Here is a 26,253-nt window from a genome sequence, read left to right on the forward strand (position 1 = left end):
GGGGGGACTCACGGGGGCCAAGGACAGACAGAGGGTAAGAAACTGACATCTTCTCTCTCCGAGAGGATGACCTTCTGGGAAGCGTCCCTCCCTCATGCCTGTGGATGGGAGCGTGGTCCCAACACATGTCCACCACGAAATCACTGCTCATCAGATCAGCGCTCTCAACCTGGGGCCACACGGCCCTGAGGCGGAGCGGGGTGGGAAGACTTGAGGCCACAGCTATTTCCATAATCATCCTGAGAATGTGCCTGCCGTCCTCACAGTGTGGATGTTGGCACTGATGGCACAGAAGCCAGGCTGCGCCCAAACACCACCTCAGCATGAATCCAGGTGGTGGCCCCAACTATACCGGCCAGCACGGTCCTCTTCACCCCCAGGCACTTAGACTGCCAACACAAAGCCAGTGTCACTTAAAAAATGCCCTTGGAGGTCCCACTGTGGCTCAGCAGGTTAAGAACCTGACTAGCATCCCTGAGGCTGTGGGTTCGATCCCTGGCCTCGCTCAGTGGGTTAAGGATCTGGCGTTGCGTGAGCTGTGGTGTAGGTTGCAGACGGGGCTCAGATGTGGTGTTGCTGTGGCTGTGCTGCAGCTGCAGCTCCGATTCAACCCCTGGTCTGGGAACTTCCATATGCCGCAGGTGCGGCCCTAAAAAGAAAGAAAACAAAAAACCAAAAACACCCTTGATGGAACGGGAAGGATGATTCATTTTGTTATTTTTGCCTTTTGAGAGTATATGCTTTTCCCCCCCAATGAGGTACAATTTTTTTTTTAATGGACATAGAGTTGATTTACGATGTAATGATAGTTTCAGACTCTTTTCCCTTATAGGTTATGACAAAACATTGAGTACAATTCCCTGGGCTATAGAGTAGCTCCTTGTTGTTTACCTATTTTATAAACAATAGTATCTGTTAATCCTGACCTCCTAATTTGTTCCCCCTCCCCCTCCCCCTTGGCAACCAAAGACTGGTCTCCTTGTCTGTGAGTCTGTTTCTGTTCTGTAGACAGGTTCACTTGTGCCAGATTTTAGATTCCACATAGAAATGACCTCATCTGATATGCGTCTTTCCTTGTCTGACATACGTCACTTAGTATGAGAACCTCTAGCTCCATCTATCTTGCTGCATGGCATGATTTCAGCCTTTTTTATGGCTGAGTAATATTCCGCTGTATAGAAGATATAGGTTTGTCCCGTCCTACATGACAACATGGTAGGTGTACCTTAAGCACGTCTACCCTGCACTGAAGCATGATGGCTGCCGGGCGCTGTTACTGAAAGCCGTTGGCTTTTTTCATGGAACACCAGTGTTGCGTGAAAGAACAAGTGATAGAGAAACTATGGTTATTCCACGCTGGGGATTTGGCAGATATTTTCTCTGAAAAATGAACACAAGGAAAGCAAATGCCAGGCTGTGTTGCCAAGGACACATGGGAGCTTCAACAAGAAAACTGAAATCTTGGAAAACCTGTATGTACTATCGTGAGCTTGGACGTTTACAACACAGAAAGCCTTTTCTGATGAGACTGGCGGGTACACGAACCCATGTGATTTGGGGGGCCGTTGCATACCATAACAGACGCGTCATATTGAGGAGATCTCCATGTCTTTCTGAGCAAAAACATCGTCCAAAGGACGCACGGCGCAAATGGTCCCTTCCAAATGCTAACTTGGACGAATCGACGTAAATTTCACAGAGTAGGGACATGTCCTTTGTGCCGAGTCCAGACGCCGTATCGCAAACCGCTGGGAGGAAAAGACGCCTTCGTGGTTTCAGGGAACAACCTTAAAGACGGTGTGGAAAACACCCTTGCCTGGAAAAGCTATCACACCCCTCTTCTGTTCTCCAGGGACTTGTTTGTGTCAGGCTGGATTTTCTTCGACAGAAACAACATATGGCAACAGATGGAATGCAGGAATCGAGAGGAGAATCTGGCCGTCTTCCCCCGAAACCATACATTCGCAAAAACTTCAGACATGTGCAAAAAAACGTACGGCATGTGCAAAAAACGTACAATAACGCCCCTTCTGTCCCTGAGTTTCTATCTGGTTGTTTTGGTTGCACAAAAAAGATGTCATTGATGCTAACGTGGTTGGTGCGTACGTGTGTGTGTTTTTGTTTTTTCCTTAGGGCCACACCCACGGCATATGGAGGTTCCCAGGCCGGGGTCGAATCAGACCTACAGCCACTGGCCTCCACCACAGTCCCAGCAACACAGGATCCAAGCCACATCCGTGACCTCCACCACAGCTCAGGGCAACGCCGGATCGTTAACCCACAGAGCGAGGCCAGGGATCCAACCCGCAACCTCAGGGTTATGAGTCGGATTTGCTACCACTGAGCCACAACGGGAACTCCTGGTTGGTGTGTGTGTTTGCTTCACGCTGTGACATCAAACCAAAGGCAACAGCCGCTAAAGACCGTCACCCTCACAGGAAACCCACCCGGAGGGAGGCACATCTTCCTACCTTATTGTCACTTAAATCCCTTCAAAAAGAAGGAGAGAAAGACCTGGGCGTTGCTGCAGGATGAACATGATGGCTGTTCAATTTCCAAGTTAACGCGCCAGACAAACTCCCATTGAATCCAAGAGCAGGAGCCCTGATGGAGCCTCTGGGAGAGCAGAACGGGTGTGTGCAAGAGACGAGAGCACATCAGTGACTTCACCCCCAGGGAGGAGGTGGAATTGCCCTCCCCAGCTGCCTTCTCCCTGCGAAAGCGACACGGCACAGCCACATCTGGTGACACCGGGGTCACAGACACACAAGAACATACCATGTAGCCCCACTCTTATTTCTTGACATCCAGTCAAGGATTCTGGACCAATAACAGAGAAGCTGGTGCTTCCCTCTGCCTGGCCATCTCCCTCCTCCAAAGGTCTTCTCCAGAACTTCTTCTTCCAGAACATTCTGAGGCCCTCCAGGGAGTCCTAGTCCTAGAGGGGTCATGGTCCTTCCACCCCAGAACCCCACCGTCTAGGAGGAGGCCACACAAACTAACCCAACGCACTATATAGAAAACTCTATCCACTCTCGTGTGATAGAACATAATGGAAGAAAATGTAAGAAAAGGAATGTATATAAATGTGTGTCACTGAGTCACTTTGCTGTACAACAGAAATTGACAGAACATTGTAAATCAACTACAATAATTTTTTTAAAAAAAACTTTTAAACGGTTTGCACAGGATGGCTCATGGGACAACACGCTCCCGGGAGCACAGCACCTTCCCAGGGAGCCAACCAAGAGCATCTTTTGGGCGCCTCCCCGCACCAAGCTGCAGGTTCTCCGTGCCTATGGCCTTGCAGATGCCCCACGAAACACACAGAGATGAGCTGCAGGCTGGGCAGTGGGCACTTCTATAAATGTGAGAGCCCAGGTGTACAGACAATGGAGGGACCTTGCTGGAAGGGAGGGGGCCAGAGGTGAGAGCTCAGGTGCGACGATGCTTCGAGCACGTCTGCCTGGAAAGGAGAGACAAAGTCCATGCTTCCTGCGCACACTCCTTCTGCCCAGCCCACCATCGGCTCACGCGGAGGGGCCCACCACCCACCACTCCATCATCTGAGCCAGGAGCTCAGCAAAAGGAGAGACCATACCGCCAGTCTCTCCCTTCCACAGGGCACGTGTGGTCCAAGCCAGGAGAAAGCCTCTCCTCTCTGCACAGGGCACAGATCCCAGATGAGCTCTGAGAAACCTATCCTCACCCCCAGTGACGTTCTCATGAATAAATGGCGTTTGGACGTAACCCAGGGATCAGAGACAAGGGCAGGTCGGTGGACCCTCCCAAACACGTCCTTCCACCTGCCTTCCCTCGAGATTCTGGATTCCACGGGCGACGCCCCCTTTGCGAAACCACCGCTTGTTGGGTTTGGAGAAGCATCAAAGATTTTCCGCAATGATGCCAAAAAAGTGATGAAAATACCCCTCCCTTTTTCCAGCTAGGTATCAGGGAGAGGCTGGAGTTTCTGGAACAGAAAGAACTATGGTAAGAGAAGGAATCCAGGAGCAGATGGGAGAAAACTCCAGCTTGGGAGACACACATGGGAGCCCCAGCCTCTGGCTTCTGCGCATAGACCGAAGCATCCAAATGTCTGACATTTTTGCAAATGTCTTACTTTTTTTTTTTTTTTTTTTGCAAATGTCTTAAGTTTTTGCCAACGTACAGTTTCAGGGGAAGAGAGCCAGATTCTCCTATTGATATCTGTGTTCAATCTGTTGCAATATGTGGTTTCTTTCGAAGAAAACCTAACTTCCCACCAACACGTCGCTGGAAATCAGAGGAGTATTTTGATAGCCTTTCCAGACAAGCGTGGATTATCTTTGATGTTAATTCCCCCCCCCAAAAAAAAAAGCAACAGGGAGTCTTTTCATAACAGCTAATTGCATGATGGCCTTGCGACTCATCAATGGAATTTTCTTATTCCATCAAATTTGGAATTTGGCATTTGGAATGGATCACTTGCCTGTGTATGAAAAAAAAAAAAAGGGACAGAAATGGCATCTTGGGAGGAAGAGGTCACTTTTTGGGCAACCAGGCATGGACAGTACGTTGGGGTTTGTCTTGTTCTGTTTCGAATGCTATAATCCTGCAACATTTCCTTCCTTGCCGTGGGTGGAAGGCTGCCTCTTTGAGCTGGTCCCCAAACACACCCAGAAGAGGCAGCCTTCCACCCACCACGGCTGAGGAGACTGCGAGCCACCAAGCTCGGCAGTGGACCAGGCACTTCTGCAAACTGAGTGGAGATGGACAAATCCCAGCAGGCATGATCCTTAACCCGAAGCCGCTCAAGGAGTCCCGGGCTCCCGAGACCGAGGACCGTTCCAGGGGGTCAGTTCCGGCGTGGGAAGCAGGTGGACGCGGTGCTCCATGGGCAGCGGTCCGCCCTCCGCCCCCCCAGCCCCGCCCCGCCCCGAGATCTCTGCATCCACCGCAGCATCGTTACCCTGGACGGTCTTCCAAAGCCTCGGAACGCGTGGGAGCATCCCGAAGGCCTGCTCCCGCTGACTGAAAACTATGATCCTGAAATGCGATTGAGAGAACTCTCCCCACGTGCATTTCTGTTCCTTTCCTTTTTGTGTTTTCAGGGCAGTGCCCGCAGCATATGGAAGTTCCCAGACTAGGGGTCAAATCGGGGCTGCAGCTGCAGGTCTACACCACAGCCATGGCAACGCTGGTTCCGAGGCACCTCTGCGACCAACGCTGCAGCTTGTGGCAATGCCGGATCCCTAACCCACTGCGCAAGGCCAGGGATCGAACCCGCATCCTCACTGAGACATCACTGGGTCTTAACCCACTGAGCCACAATGGGAACTCCCCCAATTGCATTTCTTCATCCCAAGAGGAAGTCTCCATGACCAAGACAGGACAGCAGTGAGGGTTTTCATCAAGAGATCCCAGGGGTCTTAGCCTACATCCTGGGTCACTGTCACGTGCGATGTGCTCCACCCTCTTCCCCACCTTGCCAAGTGCAGGGGACACACAGGAGGAGCAGCTCCCCAGGAGCCGACTCTGGAGATTTGGCGAAGAAGCCTGTGAACCACTTCGGATCCAGATGGGACCATTTCTTTTATTTTTCCTTTTCATTTTATTGCAGAAGAGTTGACGTACGATGCTGTGTTCGTTTCAGGTGTACAGCAGAGGGAATCAGCCATACCTCTAAATACACACATTCTTCTTCCCCAAAGAGGCTACAAAAAACCATGGAGCCGACTCCCCTGTGCTCCACAGGAGGTTTGGGTTCATCCTCTATAACCACTTCACAGACACCCAGACGCCGCCCAGGCTTCAGAAACAGGTGCCCCCAGAGGTACCAGCGGGGCTCGCCTCAGAGACAACCCGCTGCCGCGGATGCCACGCTCCCAATTTCCACGGCACAACGTTCCTCGGCCGAGAGAGAAAAGCATGCCATTTCCTTAGATCATCCGTTTTAAACTGAAGCATCCTCTGGGCGTTGGAAATAAGAACAGAAAAGAGACCTTCTAGACGGTGAGTGCAGAGATGCGGGGCCGTGAAGCCACGGAAAACAATGCTGGACACTTCCCCTGGGGACCGACGGGCTCTTGTGAGCGTCTCGTGTGCTCACGCAAGGAGACGGAGACAGCGCCGTGCACGGGCAGCAGAAATGCATCATTTCACACACACACAGAGGATCGGAAACAAAGTGAAAGGCAGACTCTGATAAACCTGCCGGTCGGGGACCCAGCTGTCCCTGTTAGTCTTCTGTGCATCGCTGGTGTAAGGGGAATATTTTATAATTTACAAAGTCGGGGACCCAGCTGTCCCTGTTAGTCTTCTGTGCATCGCTGGTGTAAGGGGAATATTTTATAATTTACAAAGTTAAATTCAAATTCAATAAAATTAATTTCATTAAAGAAAACATTTAAGTTAAATGAAACCAAGGCGTTCTCATCCTGGCTCAGCGGTAATGAACCCAACTAGTATCCATGAGGACACGGGTTCGATCCCTGGCCTCCCTCAGTGGGTTAGGGATCCGGCGTTGCCATGTGCTGCGGTGTAGGTCGCAGACGGGGCTCAGATCCCGCGCTGCGATGGCTGTGGTGTAGACCTGCAGCTGCAGCTCTGATTCAACCTCTAGCCTGGGAACCTCCATACGGAGAAAAATAAAATAAAATGATATTGAAAGGCACATTGAAATTCAGATCACTGCTACAAAAGGAAGACGCTAAGGTGCGTTGATCGAATGCTGACACGCATTTGCGGGCAGAGCTTGTCTGGTGGTGCTGCAAAGACGCTGCGTTTCTCGTACATGAAAGGTTAGGGGCCACCAAGTCTCTCGGTGCCGTTTTTCCAACAGCTTTTGCTCATTTCGTGTCTCTGTGTCACATTTTGGTAATTCTCGCCGTATGTCACACATTCTCAAGATGATGCTACTTGTCATGCTGACCCCTGGTCAGTGGTCCTTGACATGACTGTTCTGACCGGCTCCGAGCTCAGAGGATGGTAAGCATTGTTCAGCCACACAGAGCTGGTTTTGGCTGCAGAAGTACCCGCGAGCGTCCCCAGAAGCCTGGCCGATGAGTCACCCGCTGAGCGGCCCACGTCCCCACCGGCTCTCCATGAACTCAGGGCCGATGCTGCATCCTAGAGGCACAGGGCCGTCCGTTGTTCAAAAAATCTTTCATTCCTCACCCAGCTACAGACCTCCTCTCGCTGGCTCACGATGGGGGGGGGGGGTTCTTTCAGACCCCACCTCGCAAGGAAACAGTGTGTCCTCCACGGATTCCAAGATTCCACCAGTTTTGACTTGTCTGTGGTTAAAGAAAGGGTTGCCAAGAGCCTTGGGGTGTGTGTCCCTGGTCTTGGCTACTTCTCAGAGCGTCTGTGTGTGTGTATGTGTGTGTGTGCAGGGAGACACGGAGAGAGAGAGAGAACAGAGAGGGCAGGGGGGGAGAGAAGGAATTTGCAAGCAGGCAGCACAGAAAACACCAGCTTGCTTTTCCACTGGCAGGTGCCTTCAGGTCTGGGGGACAGAGGCTTTTCAGATCTTAGGGGGCGAGCTTCTGCGATGTCTAAAGGGAACACCCTTGCCCTTGCCAGGGAAGCCTTCTGTCCCTAAAACCCCTGCTGGAGGCGGTGCGGTCGCCCCTGCGTCCCCTAGGGGGTTCCCACAGGCTCCCTCCCCAGCCAGGCTCCCGACTCCCAGCTTCAGAATGAAGGAAACCTGCACCTGACGGCTGCGTCCCGACTGTTCTCCGATGTGGGAGGGGGTGGGACCCCCGGGTCCCCAGGCCGCGTGGGGCTCCCGGAGCACGGATCAGGCCAGGCCGGTCTGCAGGCAGACACCCTGGCCGTGCAGGTGGGGAATCAGAGCCTGGGAGGCTGCGAGGGTGGGCAGCCCTGCCACGGGACGCCCAGGGACAGCTCACCGACAGCAGGCCGGTTAAACTCCCTTCCAAGAAACACAGAGGTAAACAACGCGCCGTCCCACGGGGAAAGCACTTCCCAGGCTTTGTGTTATTCCTACAACGCCATTCCAGGTCGGAAGGAGGGAGGCTGGGGGGGTGGAAGGGGAGTTGGAGTGAGCGGAGGCAAACTGTGACCTGCGGGGTGGACGAGCAGCGAGGTTCTAAGGCACAGCACAGGCGGCTCTACTCAATCTCCTGGGGTTAAACCACGACAGAAAAGAACCCGAAAAAGAATGTATATAACACGTATAATGGAATCACTGCGCTGTACACTTGAAACAAGCAACACTGTAAATCAACCACACTTCAATTAAAAAAAAAAAAAACAAATGGGGAGTTCCCGTCATGGCTCAGGGGAAACGAATCTGACTAGTGTCCATGAGGACACGGGTTCCATCCCCGGCCTCCCTCAGTGGGTTAGGGATCCCGCGTTGTCCTGAGCTGTGGTGTAAGTTGCAGACATGGCTCGGATCTGGCGTTGCTGTGGCTGTGGTGTAGACCGGCGGCTACAGCTCCGATTCGACCCCTAGCCTGGGAACCTCCATAGGCCACAGGTGTGGCCCTAAAAAGACAAAAAATAAAATAAAGAGTAAAAAAATAAATAAATAAATAAAGATGACTCACGGATGTGCACTTTCCCCAGGCCTCCGCGGGGCAAATGCAGCTGTCCCCGGACCCCCGTGCTTTAGGGACCTGTGGCTTTTGAGCTGGGACTGCAGGCCCCTGGCAACCCCTCTGCTGGTCCCTCTTACTCCATCCTGTTTAAACCTCTTGACCAAGGCCGTAAACCCCAGCCCTGCCTGCAAGGGAGCTCCCAGGAATTCCTCAAGGTCCTGACCTTGGCAGGACCCAGTCCGATTATTCACATGCTGGGGAAAAAAAAAAAAATCCAATCAGCGCATCTATTGCCTAAGGACCCAGGAAAGATGGTTTGCTGCTCCATCGATACATCAACACGGCAGAGGACCCAGCGGCTGCCGTGTCCCCCGCGGCTCAGGGACCAGGAAGGGACCCAGAAAAAGGCCCTAAATGAGATCCAGGAACATGAGGCTCGTTCGGAAATAGGGTCACGGCAGATGTGAGTCATTAAAGGCCGTCCTAGCGAGAGAAAGGTGGCAGCGGGCAAGAGGCACACATTTCCAGGTGTAAAAGCCATGCGTGGCAGGAATGAAGGTGCCAGAGGGGAAGGGAGTCAGTAACTAGGTAACATCTCTGCAGGTGACACATTGTAACCAGACGCAGAGAAATGTATACAAACACGGACTCGCTGTGCTGTGGAGCAGGAACCACAGCACTGGAGGCCAACGGCGGCGCTTCAAAACAAACAAGCTCTGCCTTCCCTGCTGGTGCATCGGGTTAAGGACCCAGTGTTGTCCCTGCAGCGGCTGCGTTTGCTGCAGTGGCATGGGTTCGATCTCCAGCCCGGGATCTTCCACACCCGTAGGGCGCAGCCAAGAAAAAATAAAAGAATGGAAGAGGGGAGGCTGTATGTCCCCCCTGAGTGAGGACACATCCCGGATGCCCCGAGCCCTGCCTTCTCACATCGTAACTCCACGAAGGCCCTTGAAATCTGTCATCATGCCCACGACACGGGGCTCTCGGCAAAGTGCGGGCAGCTAATTGCGCCCACACAGCAAAGGAACAAAGAGAGGATGAATCCGAGCCTGCTGGACTCAGAGACAAAAAAAACAAACCAAAGGGGATGGAGGGGAGGGCACATTAGGAAACTGGGCTTAACAGACACACACGACTCTACACAGAACAGATCATCCACAAGGACCTACCATACAGCACAGGGAACTCTACTCACCATCAAGTAATAACCCGTAGGGGAAAAGAATCTGCAAAAGAATTTTTATACATGGACATGTAGAGCTGAATCACTGTGCTGTACATCTGGAACTGACACAATGCTGGAAGTCAACTCTACTTCAATTTAAAAAAAAATATGAGCATGCCAGAACGACCTGGAAGGTCACACAAGCTGCTTGGAAAATCATCATAAAGAGGGCAAAACTTTCATTCGAAAAGATCCACGCACCCCAAGGTTCACGGCAGCACTCGTCACAAGAGCTAAGACATGGAAACAACCTAAGTGTCCATCGACGGAGGCATGGATTAAGAAGAGGTGGTCCATGGACACATTGGAATATTACTCGGCCATCAAAAAGAAGGAAGTCATGCCATTTGCAGCCACATGGATGCAACTAGGGATTCTTGTACTCAGTGAAGTAAGTCAGCAAGAGAAAGACAAATACCATAGGAGAGCACTTCTATGTGGAATTTAAGACATGGCACAGACAACCTCTCTACAGAACAGAAAAAGACTCACAGACAGAGAGACCAGACTTGCGGTTTCCCAGGGGGAGGGGGAGAGAATGGGCTGGTTGGGAAGTGTGGGGTCAGTAGATGCAAACTCGGACACTGAGAATGGATCAGCCGTGAGGTGCTGCTGTCCAGCACAGGGAACTCTGTCCAGTCTCCTGGGATAGACCAGGATGGAAGAGAATATGAGAAAGGGAACGGATGTTTCTGTGTGATGGGGTCACTTCACTGTACAGCAGAAATTGACACAACACTGTAAATCAACTATACTCTTAAAAAAGAAAGAAAAGGAAGTAAAACGTTAAAAAAAATTAAAACTAAAACAATAAAGACGGAGTTCCCATTGTGGCTCAACTAGTACGAACCCAACTAATGGGAACCCAACTAGTAACCATGAGGACGTGGGTTTGATCCCTGGCCTCGCTCCATGGGTTAAGGATCCGGCATTGCCGTGAGCTGTGGTGTAGGTCGCAGAGGCGGCTTGGATCCCACGTTGCTGTGGCTGTGGTGGAGGCCGGCAGCTGCAGCTCAATTCGACCCCTAACCTGGGAACATCCATGCCCTGCAGATGCAGCCAAAAAATGATAATAATCAATGAAACTAAAGAGGCCAACAGAATGACCCAGGATGATGCGAAAACCCTTGCCTTGGGTGGGAATTTCCTTCCAGGCGTGAACTGAGCGGCAGGGGGCTGGCGCTGGCGGGGCACTAGTTCGGGGCCGTGTCTCAGCTGGAGCCCTGAGCTTTCCATCAGGCTGTCAAGGGCAGCCCAGGAAACCACTCCATCGGGGGAGCAGGAAAATCCAAAAGAAGCTCTGGGAGAAGAGCCCCCTTGGGCTGAATAAAGCGGAGTCCCCCGCCTCCGCGCACGGCCTTCAGTCAACCTCAGGGAAGCTGTGATGCGAAGCTAATGGATCCGGAGGCGTGTCTGCAGCATAAAAGCCATCAGACCAGCTAGGAGGGTCCTGAAGGGCCCGAGGAGACTGTGAGCCCCTCCAAGCGGCTTCCCGGGATCCACGATCCTGTCTCTTCTCTGGCTTTCGAAATCACGGTGGCACCGGAGACAGCGGAGGAGGCGGGGGGGGGGGGGGCGGTCTCAGAAAAGGGGTCACCGTGTCGAATGGAGCTGACTTGACAGAATCAGGTGTAAACCGAATATTGTACTCGGTGTTTATTAATATTAGGTTTAGTATGTCATTTGCTGTAAGATCTTGAGGAAGAAATCATGTTGAATTAAACTGATACTAGAAGAAAATCTGCTATGAAAAAAAAGACAGACTTTTTTTTTTTCCTTTGGCCACACCCGCAGCATGTGAAAGTCCCCAGGCGCAGGATCAAACTCGTGCCACAGCCTGGACAATTGCAGATCCCTAACCGCTGGGCCACCGGGGAACTCCTAACATGGTCACTGTCACCGTTCTTGTGGGGAGAACTTTCCAACAGTTATTTTCTTTCTTTTCTTTTTTTTTTTGCCATTTCTTGGGCCACTCCTGTGGCATCTGGAGGTACCCAGGCTAGGGGTCAAATCAGAGCTGTAGCCGCCGGTCTACACCACAGCCACAGCAACGCAGGATCTGAGCCACATCTGCAACCTACACCACAGCTCATGGCAACGCCGGATACTTAACCCACTGAGCAAGGCCAAGGATCGAACCTGCGTCCTCATGGATACTAGTCAGATGCTTAACCCGCTGAGCCACAAGAGGAACTCCTGTTCCTTTTCTTAGAGGGACACGAGTCCCATCAACAGGGCCTCATCCTTCTAACCTCATCCAAATCTCATCACCTCCCCAAAGCCCCACCTCCTACCACCTGTTTGGAGTCAGGGCCCCTGCATATGAATGGGGGCGGGGGGGGGGGGGCGCTGAGACATACATGTCCAGTTCATAACAGGTGTGTCCTTATCTTGACCCTGTTTCTAATCCAATGAACCTCTACACAGGGAAGCTCTCAGTGACGTGAGGAGACATGAAGAGAAAATCCAGCTGGCCAGATTCGCAAAGCCAATCTCCAAGTTAAAATCAGGACCTCAGTAGGATGGAGGGTCCTTCAACAACTAAACATAGAACGACCCTAGGACCCAGCATCCCACGCCTGGGCATCTATCCAGAGAAAACCATGGCTTGAGAAGATCCATGCACCTCTATGTTCACTGCAGCACAACAGCCAAGACATGGAAAGAACCTAAATGTCCATCGACAAAGGAACAGATAAAGAAGATGTGGTCCATATACACAACGGAATACTACTCAGCCGTAAAAAAGAACATACAGCAACATGGATGGACCTAGAGATTCTCATACTAAGTGAAGTCAATCAGACAGAGACAAACACCATTATGATATCACTGCCATGTGGAATCTAAAATATGGCACCAATGAACTTATTTTTTGGCCACGCCCATGGCATATGGAGATTTCCAGGCCAGAGATCGAACCACTGACCAGGCCGAATCCTTAACTGCTAAGTCACCAGAGAATTCCTTAAATGAACTGACATACAAAACAGAAATAGACTCTTAGACACAGAAAACAAACTTGTGGTGACTAAAGGCAAACATGTGGGGAGGGTTATATGAGGAGTTAGGGATTAACAAATACATGCTACTGTACATCAAATAGGTAAAAAAAGCAAGATCCCAATGTTTCATACAGGGAACTAGATTCAGTATCCTATGGTAAACGCTAACGGAAAAGAATTTTTAAAAGAACATATATATGTGTGTGTATGTGTGTATACATAGATACACACATACACACACATATAAATATAGATAGATACATAGATATATGAGATACACAGATACAAAGATACATACAGAGATGACAGACAGACAGCTACACAGATACATAGATTGATACACAGACAGATGATAGACAGAGACATAAATAGAGACCTAGATGGATGGATGCATAGATACACAGATGATAAATAGATACATAGATACATAGATGGATGGGTAGATACATAGAGAGATAGAGAGATAGATAATTTATAACTGAATCACTTTGCTGTACACCCGAAACTAGCACAACATTGTAAATCAACTACGCTTCAATAAAAAAGTAATAAAATAAGGATCTCAGAGTAAGCCCACAGAGAACCCCTGCCGGTGTGAACGGCACGTGTTGCAAAAATGAGTTGTGCATCCTGAAAGCACCTCGCGTGGTTTGGTGCCCAAGTGGCTGGCATCTGCTGGGGTGAGGCAGCCGCCAGGCAGGAACTTAGCCCTGGGCTGTGTCCTGGTTTGGGAAATTCATCCACCTTCACAGAGGCTGCCCCGCTGGTGGGACCGCAGGATGGACGTAGGCAGAGGCCACGTTGTGGGGAAGGAGGGTGAAAATCCTGCTTTCAAAACCACCTGCTGCTGAGGAACCGCGACGGGTCAAAGTCCTGGCACCTGGCTGCCAAGGACAGGATGTCAGGGGTGTGGAATCTGGGCTCAGACGGAGAAACTCCCAGTGTGGCTTAGGAACAGATGCCCGCTCACGCCGGTGTCCGCGATACTGGGATTTATTTTGAAAGGCGCTGGCGCGGGGTGCCGAGCAGGCAGCTCGAAGCACACCTTGAAGGTCATTTCTAAATATGTTCAGTGATGAAAAAACATGCCACCGGAGGCAGGAAAACGCTGGTCAATGAAAAATGGCAGGAAAATGCACGGGACTTGGCCGGCCCGGTCTGACCCAGAGGTTTTCCAGGACGCCGTCTTGGTACAGTGGTGAATTACCATAAACGTCGCTGGGGGACCCTGTCGCAGGGCCTTAGGTTTAGTGACTGCAGGAGAAAACAGGAGGCAATGGCCTTTCAATTCCCCGGGTGCAGGGGAATGGAAGACGCACCTGGATTGGGTACCTGAGCCCACGCTCCTCGAGGGGTTACTGGTGGGCGGTCCCGAAGGTCCCACCAGGTCATGTTCTCCAAATAGGACACGTCACCCAACAGCGTGAAAAGGACCTGAATTCCACCGTGACCTCAGCCTTGTTCCCACGCGCCAGACATCAGCCCACATCCTAACCTTCGGCCACTGGGGACAAAAAGTGGCTTAGGGACACAGCTTGTGATCTACCGGTCACCCTGTGCGTCCCCACACTCAGCCTCGCCCGTCTGCTCAGGAGACCTCAAGCAAAGCCCCACGCTTTCTCCAGCTTCTCTGTACAAACCTGGCAATGCTCAGTATTCCCAAGGACTTAAACCATCACATTGCAATAAAAAATACACAGAGGAGGAGTTCCTGGTAGCGCAGTGGGTTAAGGATGAGGCTTTGTGAAAGCCATGGCTTGGGTCGCTGCTGTGGCATGGGTTCGACCCCTAGCCCTGGAACTTCTACATGCCATGAGCATGACAAAATAAATAAATATACACACATATATATGTATACACATATATACACAGAGTAATCTATTTCTATATTTGCATCGAATTATCTATAAATATCTCCTATGTATCTATAAATATCTACTACCTATAAATATCTACTATAATAGATATGTTTTCTCTATCAGTTTATATTTAACAGAGAGATATGTATTTGATGGCTATTACCTATAAATAGATAAAAAGCTAAATACATAAATACACACACTCACACAGACACACACACTCTTATTCAAATGAATTTCCAACTTTCTCTTTCAGAGCATCCAGAGAGAAAGTGGGGAGTTCCCTGGTGGCCCAGAGGGTTAAGGATCTGGTGTTGTCACTGTAGCAGCATGGATCACTGCTGTGCTGTGGGTTCAACTCCTGCTCCAGGAACTTCCACATACGGCAGAGGCAGCCTATAAACACACACACACACACGCACACGCATGCACACACACGCACACACAAAGCAATCTCTCTCTTTCTCTCCCTATTTGTATCTACTTATAAATATCAACTTATACCATGTATAGATATGCTTTATCTATCCATGTACAGTAATATATTTATATATTGTACACACATACACAGAGTAATCTCTGTCTCAACATGTTTGTATCCATCTATAAATATCAACTTATCCTAGGTACAGCTATGTTTTACATACCTATATTTAACAGATATGTCTTTATAGTCAATAAATAAGTACATAGTTACATACACACGTATACTTTTATCAAAGTAAATTTCCAGTGTGTCCCTCAGAACATCTAGAGGGAAAATTAGTTCACCAGCAATGGAAATTAAGCCCATGATTTAAAAAGCAAACATCGTCTGAATGATCTGAAGAGCTCGGATTGCTGCCCGAGCTGGGAGGAGCAGGTGTCCAGGAGTGAGCTCTTTGCAAATCCCCAAAAAATTGTTCCCACCCATTGGCTGAATCAGGGCAGAAAATATCCCTCGGTGCCTGGCGAGAGAAAGGGACCGGACTGCCCTCAGATTAACACCCAGCTGCGTAGGTGCCCGGAATCAATGGCACGTCCTTCGGGCAGGAAACCCCACCTTTTCACCAGATCCTTTTCCCATTTTCTCTGTGTGTCAGTTAGAAGGAGCCACTCCCATAAGACACGTCCACCCAGAAGCTCAGAACATGACCTCATTTAGACAAAAGGTTTTTGCAGGTGTGAGAAGGGAAGGGTCTGTGAGGCGGTCCTCCTGGATGAGGGGGGCCCTCCCTCCAAGGACAGGGTCCTCCTGAGAGACACAAGAGGAGACCCAGACACGGGAAGACAGAGGCAGAGACGGGACGGAGGCGGCCACCAGCCCAGGGCCACCTGGAGCCCCCAGAAGCTGGTAGAGGCAGGAAGGACCCTCCCCTGGAGCCTCTGCAGGGAGTGTAGCCCTGGGACCCCTTGACCTCAGACGTCTGGTCTCCAGGGTGGGGGAGGGTGGAGGGCTGTGGCTAGAAGCCTCTTGTTTGCAGTAGTTTCTTTCAGCACCACTGGGAGCTCATACCGCCTGCAAGGAGGGAAGCACGAGCACCTCGGCCATCCCTGGGCTTCTAAGAACGTCGGCCGCTCTCCACAAACAGGACCTCACTTCACTAGAAACACAGGTCTTTGGGTTTCAGATGTGCCACGTGTCTCAGCTCCCCACATTGAGGAATGAGGCACAAGAAGGATGAATCCCGAGTCAGAAAAAGCAACAGAGGAAGCCACAGATGGAGGGGAAGCAGGGAGCAGTAGATGCTGCCAGCTGGTGGGAGGGCAGCATCCACGAGGCCACAGCACGGACACCTCCACAGGGGGTCCACACCCAGGGACGGACCGTCGTCCCAGGAGGCAGCTTGGTCTGGCTTCATCTTTCACTTCTGGGCCATCTTAAACATGCAAACGCAAACTCACATTGTAACCAAGCAGGACGCTATGGGGCCTCCTGGGGCAGACACCCCCCTCCCCAAGTTCCTCCCCTGCCTCTGGTTTGTAGAAAATCTTGAGCCTCCCTGGCCCTCCTCAAATTCCAAAGCATAACTTTAGAACAGAGGAGCGAGACAGCGCAGAAAGGAAAACAAGTCAGCAGGACGCAGTCATAATCATTGGTCCATCTGACAAAGTCAAGGACCTCGGGGACCTTAAGAGCCCAGCCGAGGCCGGGAGCAGTGTTGCAGACACTGAAGCCCCCACCAGGTGGCAAAAGTTAACTGCTTGCTGCCCACCTGCCCTGAGACCCCAGACACACTGAAACCAGAAGGTGGATGAGTCTAATCCGATTATGTCCCCACCAACCAATCAGGAGAAAGTCCATGAGCTGATCATGTACCCCAAACCCCGGTCCCTCACCCTGTCTTTAAAATCCTTGCCTGAGGGAGTTCCCACAGTGGCTCAGCGGGTTAAGAACCCAACGAACATCCATGAGGATGCAGGTTCGATCCCTGGCCTCGCTCTGTGGGTTAAGCATCTGGCGTTGCCATGAGCTGTGGTGTAGGTTGCAGGTGCGGCTCAGATCCTGCATTGCTGTGGCTGTGGTACAGGCTGGCAGGGGCAGCTCCAATTCGACCCCTAGCCTGGGAACTTCCATATGCTGCAGGAGGTTGCCCTAAAAAGGTGCTGCCCTAAAAAGCAAAAAAAAAAAAAAAAAAAAATTTCCATGAAAGCCATCAAGGAGTTCAGGTCTTTTGAGCCCAAAATGCCCTTTCTCCTTGCTCAGCACCTGCATAGAAACCCTGCTCTTTCCCTCCCCACAACCCAGGGTCAGGAGGTGGCCTTTGCTGTGCCTGGGCAAGGGGACCCAAGTTTGGTTCAATAACAAGAGAATCAGGAGGCACCCAACTGAGAGCATCTAAAAGCCACCACAGTAGCAAAGAATGAGTCTGAATGATGCAGAGGACAGAACAGGTGACAGTGAAGTGGGAGGTGCCATCTTTCAACTCAAGTTACACCCAGGACAAGCACAAAGGGAAGCGAGCAAAACGCCAGGCATGATGGGAGTTCTGGAAAGTGCCAACCTTACAGATGTGTGAATAGGTTAAGAGTCTGGTCGTGTGAATTTAGAGGTAGTGGCAGGTGGCTGACACACCTGTGCAAGTCAGCTTGATGGCGACGTGTCATCATGCTTCTGGGACAGCCAACAGCGTCGTCTTCGAGGTGGACCGTGGACCAGAGGAGGTGTAAAGAGATGCTACGGTCCCTCCCAGACCCCATGGGCTTAAGTAACATCTTCAGAAACAGTCTTTTCAGCACATATTTCTGGGAAACCTGGACAGCTTCATGCAAATCCATGAAACTAAAACACACCCTCACACCATGCGTGAAAATAAACTCAGAATGGCTGAAAGACTTAAATATAAGACAGGACACCATCAAACTCCTAGAAGAGAACGCAGGCAAAACATTCTCTGATGTCAACCTTACAAATGTTTTCTCCGGTCAGTCTCCCAAAGCAACAGAAAGAAAAGCAAAAATAAACCCATTGGACCTCATCAAACTGACAAGCTTTTGCACAGCAAAGGAAATCAAAAAGAAATCAAAAAGACCACTTACAGAATGGGAGAAAATAGTTTCAAATGATGAAACTGACAAGGGCTTAATCTCTAAAATATACAAGCAATTTTTACAACTCCACAGCGAAAAAGCCAACAACCCAATGGAAAAATGGGCAAAAGACTTGAAAAGACATTTCTTCACAGACGATATACGAATGGCCAACAAGCACATGAAAAAATGCTCACCATCCCTGATGATTAGAGAAATGCACATCAAAACGACCATGAGATACCACCTCACACCAGTCAGAATGGCCATCATTCATAAGTCCATAAATTACAAATGCTGGAGGAGGTGTGGAGAAAAGGGAACCCTCCTGCACTCTTGGTGGGACTGGAAGCTGGTACAACCACTATGGAGAACAGTATGGAGGTACCTTAGAAATCTATACATAGGAGTTCCCGTCATGGTGCAGTGGTTAACAAATCTGACTTGGAACCATGAGGTGGCGGGTTCGATCCCTGGCCTTGCTCAGTGGGTTAAGGATCCGGCATTGACATGAGCTGTGGTGTTGGTCACAGATGCAGCTCGGATCCCACATTGCTGTGGCTCTGGTATAGGCCAGCAGCTACAGCTCTGATTAGACCCCTAGCCTGGGAGCCTCCTTATGCCACAGGAGAGGCCCTAGAAAAGGCAAAAAAACAAAAAAAATCTATACATAGAACTACCATATGGCCCAGCAGTCCCACTCTTGGGCATATATCCAGACAAAACGTTCCTTAAATAAGACACATGCCCCCGCATGTTCACTGCAGCACTCTTCACAGTAGCCAAGACATGGAAACAACCCAAATGTCCATCAACAGATGATTGGGTGAGGAAGATGTGGTATAGAGACACAATGGAATACTACTCGGCCATAAAAAAAGAAGAAAATCATGCCATTTGCAGCAACATGGATGGAACCAGAGACTCTCATCCTGAGTGAAGTAAGTCAGAAAGAGAAAGACAAATACCATATGATATCACTTAGATCTGGAATCTAATACACGGCACAAAGGAACCTTTCCACAGAAAAGAAAATCATGGACTTGAGAACAGACTTGAGGTTGCCAAGAGGGAGGGGGAGGGAGGGGGAGGGACTGGGAATCTGGGGTTCATGGATGCAAACGATTGCCTTTGGAATGGAGAAGCAATGCGATCCTGCTGTATAGCACTGGGAGCAATAGCTAGTATTTATGACGGAGCGTGATCAGGTGAGGAAAGAGAATGTGTACATGTATGAGTGACTGGGTCACCATCTGTACAGCAGAAAAAAAAATTGTATTGGGGAAATAACAATTAAAAAAAAAAGTCTTCAGAAACACCACCTCCCCTCCCTGGAGAGGTGGTCTGTGCGTTCTGCCCACCCGAGGCTCTGCGTGGCTGAGTGAGGCAGCTGAGCAAAGGTGGGACCCGTGAGACCCCCAGGGGAAGGTGTATGGGGAGGAGGCGTCAGACGTGGCCGGCTTTTCCCAGGCTCCAGGGAGGAGGTGGCATCAGAGGAAGAGACTCAGATGAAGGGAACACAAGAGATAAGTAAGCTGAGCAAGGCTGGCTCCCTGAACAGCGGACCTCAGGAATTAAAGCGAGGACGTGTCAGCCGCTGCCTTGGCAGGGTTTCACGGAAGTCAGACCCCACCCCCCCATTAAAGCATCGGTGAGATGTGGCTTCTTTCCCCATCCCACACTTTCCATGGTGGGTGAGAAGGGAGTTCTGACAGGCGGTCTTGATAACCAGAATTCATATTGATTCAGATTTGGACAAAATAGGACTCAAAAAAGAGAGGGAGAAAAAAAAAAGCGATCCCGCCCCACCCCAGTCCTTAATCCCTCTGCAACCTTCTGATTGTGCTTCCTGGACAGAACAGAGAGAAAATTGATTTCCTCTGACTTACATTTCCCAGGAGGCTGTGTCCTGTCTCTGCGCCCAGGTGTCCACAGGCAAAAGTTATCAGGGAGGCAACTGACTTCACGGAGAAAGGGCTTTCAAAATACGTATTTCATATGCTGCAAATTCCAGCCATAAGAAGCATGGAGAGATGCGGTTACAATGGAAAGTTCTAATATAGGAAAATTGAGCAACATGGATGCAACTAGAGATTCTCATACTAAGTGAAATACGTCAGAGAAAGACAAATACCGTATTTTGTCACTTATACGGGGAATCTAAAACATGGCACAAATGGAGCTCCCGTCGTGGCTCAGCAGAAACAAATCTGACTAGCATCCATGAGGACACAGGTTCGATCCCCAACCTCGCTCAGTTGGGTTAAGGATCCAGTGTTACCATGAGCTGTGGTGTAGGTCACAGATGCAGCTCAGATCTGGTGTGGCTTTGGCTGGGGCGTAGGCCAGAGGCTACAGCTCTGATGTAACCCCTAGCCTGGGAAACTCCGTATGCTGCAGGTGCGGCCCTAAAAAGACAAAATAAAATAAAACAACATAAACAAATAAAATATGTCACAAATGAACTTATTTATGAAACACAAACAGTCACAAACACAGAGAACAGACGTGGGGTTGCCAAGGGGGAGGGGGCGGGAGTGGGATGGACGGGGAGTTTGGGGTTGGTAGATGCAAACTATGACATTGAGAATGGATGAGCCATGAGGTCCTGCTGTCCAGCACAGGGAACTCTATCCAGTCTCTCTTATGACAGAACATGATGAAAGATAATATAAGAAAAAGGAAAAAAAAAAAATATATATATATATGTGTGCGTGGGTAACTATGCTGTACAGCAGAAATTGACACAACATTGTAAAAATCAACTATACTTTCATAATTTAAAAAGAAAGAAAATTGAGAAGTAGCAGAGCAGTTTCTTCTTTTATGCTGTCCTGAAAGATTGTATATTAACCCACACAAAACATATCCAGCTACCATGGTGACCAGGAATACGTCTGATCAACGCTCTGTGCAAAAGCAAGGCTGCAAAGCGACAGAGGGGATAGGAGATAAAATTTCTTACCAGCAACCTCCTTATTGAGGGACAACGGTATAAATGGAACGAAGACCAAAATGAATTCATTCGTTCCTGGTGGTATCAAAGCAGAAGGCTGTTCTTTCACCTGCGTCAAAGCTGCAAAATTTCAGCTCAGGAGAGAAGACGCAACGATTAAGAAAAATACCGTGTCCAAGGTGAAACAGACAGTCCAAATTAGTTTCTCCTGATGTTCCTTCTGACAATTATCTTAAATTAAATATGATCACCGTCACAGGACCCAGTGAAGCCCTGGAACTAATGAGTCTTTCCTGGACCACAGCGGAAAAGGATACTGTGAAGGACAGACGCAAATGAGATCGACTGTACCAGCAGCCCCCTGGGCATCCCTGGGGAGCCCATTAACGTCTCTGAGCATCGCCTCCAAAATTCTGTGATTTGGTGTTATAATAACCAGAGCGGACAAGAGAGCGGGAATCACCACCATTTCTATCAGCAACACCATCATCATGTCAGCATCAGCACCATCAGCATCACCACCATCAGCAGCATCCCCATCATCAGCATCAGCACCACCATCTTCATCACTATCAGCAGCAGCAGCAGCAGCACCATCATCAGCATCAGCACCACCATCTTCATCACTATCAGCATCATCAGCATCAGCATCAGCACCATCAGCATCACCACCATCAGCAGCATCCCCATCATCAGCAGCATCCCCATCATCAGCATCAGCACCACCATCTTCATCACTATCAGCAGCAGCAGCAGCAGCACCATCATCAGCATCAGCACCATCATCACCATTACTATCAGCACCATTAGCATCAGCATCATCACCATCTGCATCATCACCATCAGCAGCATCCCCATCATCAGCATCAGCACCATCATCTTCATCACCATCAGCAGCAGCAGCAGCAGCAGCAGCAGCAGCATCACCATCATCAGCATCTGTACCACCATCTCCATCACTATCAGCAGCAGCAGCAGCAGCATCTGTACCATCACCATCAGCACCATCATCACCATTACTATCAGCATCATCAGCGTCATCAGCAGCAGCACCATCACCATCAGCAGCATCACCATCCGCCTGAGCACCACCACCATCACCATCAGCATCAGCATCACCATCAGCAGCAGCAGCATCAGCATCACCATCAGCAGCATCAGCAGCACCACCATCAGCATCACTATCAGCAGCAGCACCATCAGCAGCAGCATCATCACCATCCGCCTGAGCACCACCATCAGCATCATCAGCATCAGCACCATCCCCATCAGCATCAGCACCACCATCAGCAGAAGCAGCAGGAGCAGCAGCAGCAGTATCACCTGAGCACCACCATCAGCATCATCAGCATCATCAGCATCAGCACCACCATCAGCATCACTGTCAGCAGAAGCAGCAGGAGCAGCAGCATCACTATCTGCCTGAGCACCACCATCACTATCAGCATCATCAGCATCATCAGCATCACCATCAGCATCACCATCAGCATCAGCATCACCATCAGCATCACCATCAGCATCAGCATCACTATCAGCAGAAGCAGCAGGAGCAGCAGCAGCAGCAGCAGCATCACCTGAGCACCACCATCAGCATCATCAGCATCAGCAGCATCCCCACCGGCATCAGCACCACCGTCAGCAGCAGCAGCATCGCCACCATCGGCGTCAGCACCACCATCATCATCACCAGTATCCGCGCCATCACCTCAACAGGAGCATCAGCAGCTGCAGCAGCATCACCGTCACCACCAGCACCATCGTCTCCACCATCATTCTATTGTCACCACCATCACCAGGGTCATCACCATCGTCAGCAGCAGCAGCAGCAGCAGCAGTGTCAACGTTCTCACCGTCACCACTGGTGCCAGCATCGTCTCCATCGTCACTGCCGTCACCACCATCACCATCACTCCCGCCAGCCTCACCTCCGTTATCACCGTCACCGCCACCGCCGTGGTCATTACCACCACCGTCACCATCTACACCACCATCAGTAGCACCACCATCACTGTCACCCCCGTTTCCATAACAGCTGCCATTCACTGAGATGCCACAAGCTACACGACATTGGCCAACACTGTGTTCCTCTAGCTGGCACTTTTTAAGGCACCCGCAATGTGCCAGGGACCCTGCAGAGGACCAGGACATTGGTGACAGGGTTAAACACAGCACAACAGGTAGGGCCAATGAAGGAGAGCAGGGGAAGGCAGGAAGCAGGAGGCGCGACCTCAAGACGGCTTCCTCGGGATCGGCTGTAGATGCTAAAATGCCTGGGGTGAGGGGCTCCAGAGGAGGAGACATGACCGCCATACACGTCTAGACCTAGTGGGGGGAGGTACGAAGGGGACTCCACCCACAGGGGTGTCCGCAGGGGACGCAATAGTGTGCGTGGTCCAGAAAGGGGAGGCAGCCGGAAGGATGCGTTAGAAACCAGGGAGCAAACAGGTGGAAGGGTAACAGCAACTCAGAAGAAGGAATGAGCATCTTAGAGCAATGTTTAGGAGGTAGACGCGGTGCTCAGTTACTGGCTGGAGACGGAAAGAGGATTGATGAGGTAGAGAAACCCATCAGGGAAACCGCAGCGTCTAGCCTACCGCTGGGAGGGAATCAAGCCTCTGATGGAATGAGGAGAAAAAGATGCCATGTCCAGCCCTGACCGTGCTGGGCAGGCAGAGAGGTCTAGCTGGCAGGAGTTCTGGCAGACCCCATGGCGGGGAGAGCCCGCACCAAGGAGGTGGATGCCATGTCCAGGGGTAGGTGTGCCCTGTGCGATGCCAGGACGACACCCACAGGGAGGGGCGTGAAGCGGGCAGGGAAGAAGAGGAAACTTCACGGGAGGACGGGAGGACGGGAAGGCAGGGAACCGAGCATCGTGGGAGGTGACAAAAAGGATTTGACGACGGCAGCTCCAAGGACTCTGCCTTACAGGCTCCATCGTCACTCTGCCAACTCGGGAGTGCACACTGTTCCTTAACAAATTTTCGTCTCCAGCTACAGCGTAAATGCCACACGGGCAAGAACCAAACTTAGCTGCCTTTTTAAAAAAAATCACGAGAGGACAAATACCATATGAGATCACTTCTACATGGAATCTAAAACAGGGCACAAACGAGCTTCTCTGCAGAACAGAGACAGATTCACAGACGCTGAGAACAGCCTTGGGGTCGCCAAGGGGGAAGGGGAGAGAGGGGGCTGGACGAGGAGGTTGGGGTTCGTAGATGCAAACTAGGACCTTGAGAATGGATGAGCCACAAGGTCCTGCTGTGCAGCACAGGGACCTCTATCCAGGCTCCTGGGATGGACCAGGATGGAAGAGAATATGAGAAAGGGAATGGATATATATAAAAACTGGCACAATGCTATGGATCAACTATAATAAAATTTTAATTTAAAAAGGAGAAATAAATCCATTTTTAGACGGATTTTTTTTAATGGATGACTTTAATGTGTCAAAAATGGATTACTGATGCATATATCAATATGGATGAATCTTAAAAGTGACAAAAGCAGCTTGACACAAGCCAGTACATATTGTGTTATTGCACCGATACGGGATCAGAGACTGGAGCAACGTAATGCATTGTGTAAAAAAAAAACCCTGAATAATGAGGATATCTGGAGTGTAGACAGACCAGGAGGGAGCATGTGTGTTGAGGGGATGGTTTGGATTACACTGGTCCATGCTTCGGTCAAAATTCAGTGACCGTAAACTGAATGTTTGGTGTTTTATTGTCTTTAAACGTTACTCAGAAAGACAAGAATCATAAAAAATAGATGGAATCCTAGTCAAGGATATGCAGGCTGAACTAGGTAATGGGAAGTTACCATTGTCTTGAATTTGCTTTGAAAGGTGCCAAAATGATGGCTCAGCAGATGGATAAAGGGATAAATAAATGAATAGATTTTTTTAGCCCCCCCAAGGCATACGGAGCTCCCAGCGCAGGTACAAGATTCGCGCCACAGCTTCAAACTAAGCCACAGCTGCGGCAATGCCAGATTCTTAACCCACTGTGCCGGGCCGGGGATCGAACCCATGTCACGGGGCTCCCAAGGCACTGCCAATCCTGCTGTGGCACAGTGGGAGCGCTAATAAATGAATACATTTCTAACCAATGGAGAAGGATGAAATATTAATGGGCGACTCTTACTCGCGGACATAGGGGTGGTCACTGTAAAATTCTTTTAACTTTGCTATATATTTCAACGTTTTCATACACAAACAGTGGAAAGACAAAAGGAAATAAATGAGCTGCCAAGCGGCCACTCAGGGCCAGCCGGGACTAAGGTTTGGGAACGTCCCCATGGTGCTGGCAGGTGGCCGCGGCCACTGCTTTCAAAGATGGATGGTTTGCTGCAGCTGTGAGAGAGGCAGGAGGTCAAGAATGTAGCCTATGCACCACCGTCGCTTGCCCTGGACCAAGGCAGACATCACCAATCAATCACAGTCTCCCTTGCTGCGGGATCCATCCCATCTCTGGGGACCAGGCAGAACCAATCAACCAGGCTCAGGACTGGAAACTCACCTGCTATCCATGCAATGCACACCCCTGCTTTTCAGCAGCTGCTACAAAAATAATGTCTTTAGAAGTGTATTAATCAATGGATAGGGAATGGCCCCAAACGGTTTACTATTATCTTCTGAGACAAATGTGATTTTATTAATTTATTAGTTTATTTATTTATTTACTTATTTTTGTCTTTTTAGGGGCACACCTGCAGCATATGGAGGTTCCCAGGCGAGGGGTCAAATTGGAGCTGCAGCTGCCACCCTACGCCACAGCCACAGCAATGCCGGATCCGAGCCACGTCTGTGACCTACACCACAGCTCACGGCAATGCCGGATCCCTAACCCACAGAGCAAGGACAGGGATCTAACCTGCATCCTCATGGATCCTACTTGGGTTGTCATTGCTGAGCCACCATGGAAACTAGAGAAATGGGTTTTGTTTTTTTGGGTTTTTTTAAGTGAAAATGTAACCGTGTCAGGGGGTGGGGGTGGTATTTTTTAACCAGGACGTCTATTCAGTAGCTCCGGTTAAGCGAGACGATAAGCGTCCCCGTTAGCAGGTTGGTCTGTAACATTCCTTTGGAAGGTGTGCCTTTGGGAAGAAGAAGGTCATTCACGGACAAAGTAAGCTTGGGGAGTCCCTG

General features: G+C 50.2%; 2 protein-coding genes across 51 annotated transcripts in view; both read right to left on the reverse strand.

The window, feature by feature from the left end:
• Positions 1 to 26,253, reverse strand: part of LOC110255319 (polyprenol dehydrogenase) — a 339,610-nt gene that overhangs the window by 246,923 nt on the left and 66,434 nt on the right. The window lies entirely within an intron of this gene.
• On the reverse strand, positions 21,111 to 23,120 carry LOC146394440 (uncharacterized). Its single transcript, XM_085007063.1, has 2 exons — positions 21,419 to 23,120; positions 21,111 to 21,235 (listed from the first exon to the last, which is right to left on the reverse strand). Exon 1 carries the CDS (start codon positions 22,386 to 22,388, stop codon positions 21,591 to 21,593), a length of 798 nt encoding a protein of 265 aa, XP_084863189.1. The 5' UTR covers positions 22,389 to 23,120; the 3' UTR covers positions 21,111 to 21,235; positions 21,419 to 21,590.

The sequence above is a fragment of the Sus scrofa genome, chromosome X, assembly GCF_054392235.1.
Source record: "Sus scrofa isolate SSC_HxYL_T2T_F1_AM1 chromosome X, Sscrofa_HxYL_maternal_Yorkshire_Landrace_v2.0, whole genome shotgun sequence".
NCBI classification, from domain to species: domain Eukaryota; kingdom Metazoa; phylum Chordata; class Mammalia; order Artiodactyla; family Suidae; genus Sus; species Sus scrofa.

Coding starts and splice junctions, on each gene's coding strand:
- LOC146394440 (XM_085007063.1), bottom strand. CDS start 22,388: ATGGTGGTGCTGATGCTGATGGGGATGGTGCTGATGCTGATGATGCTG.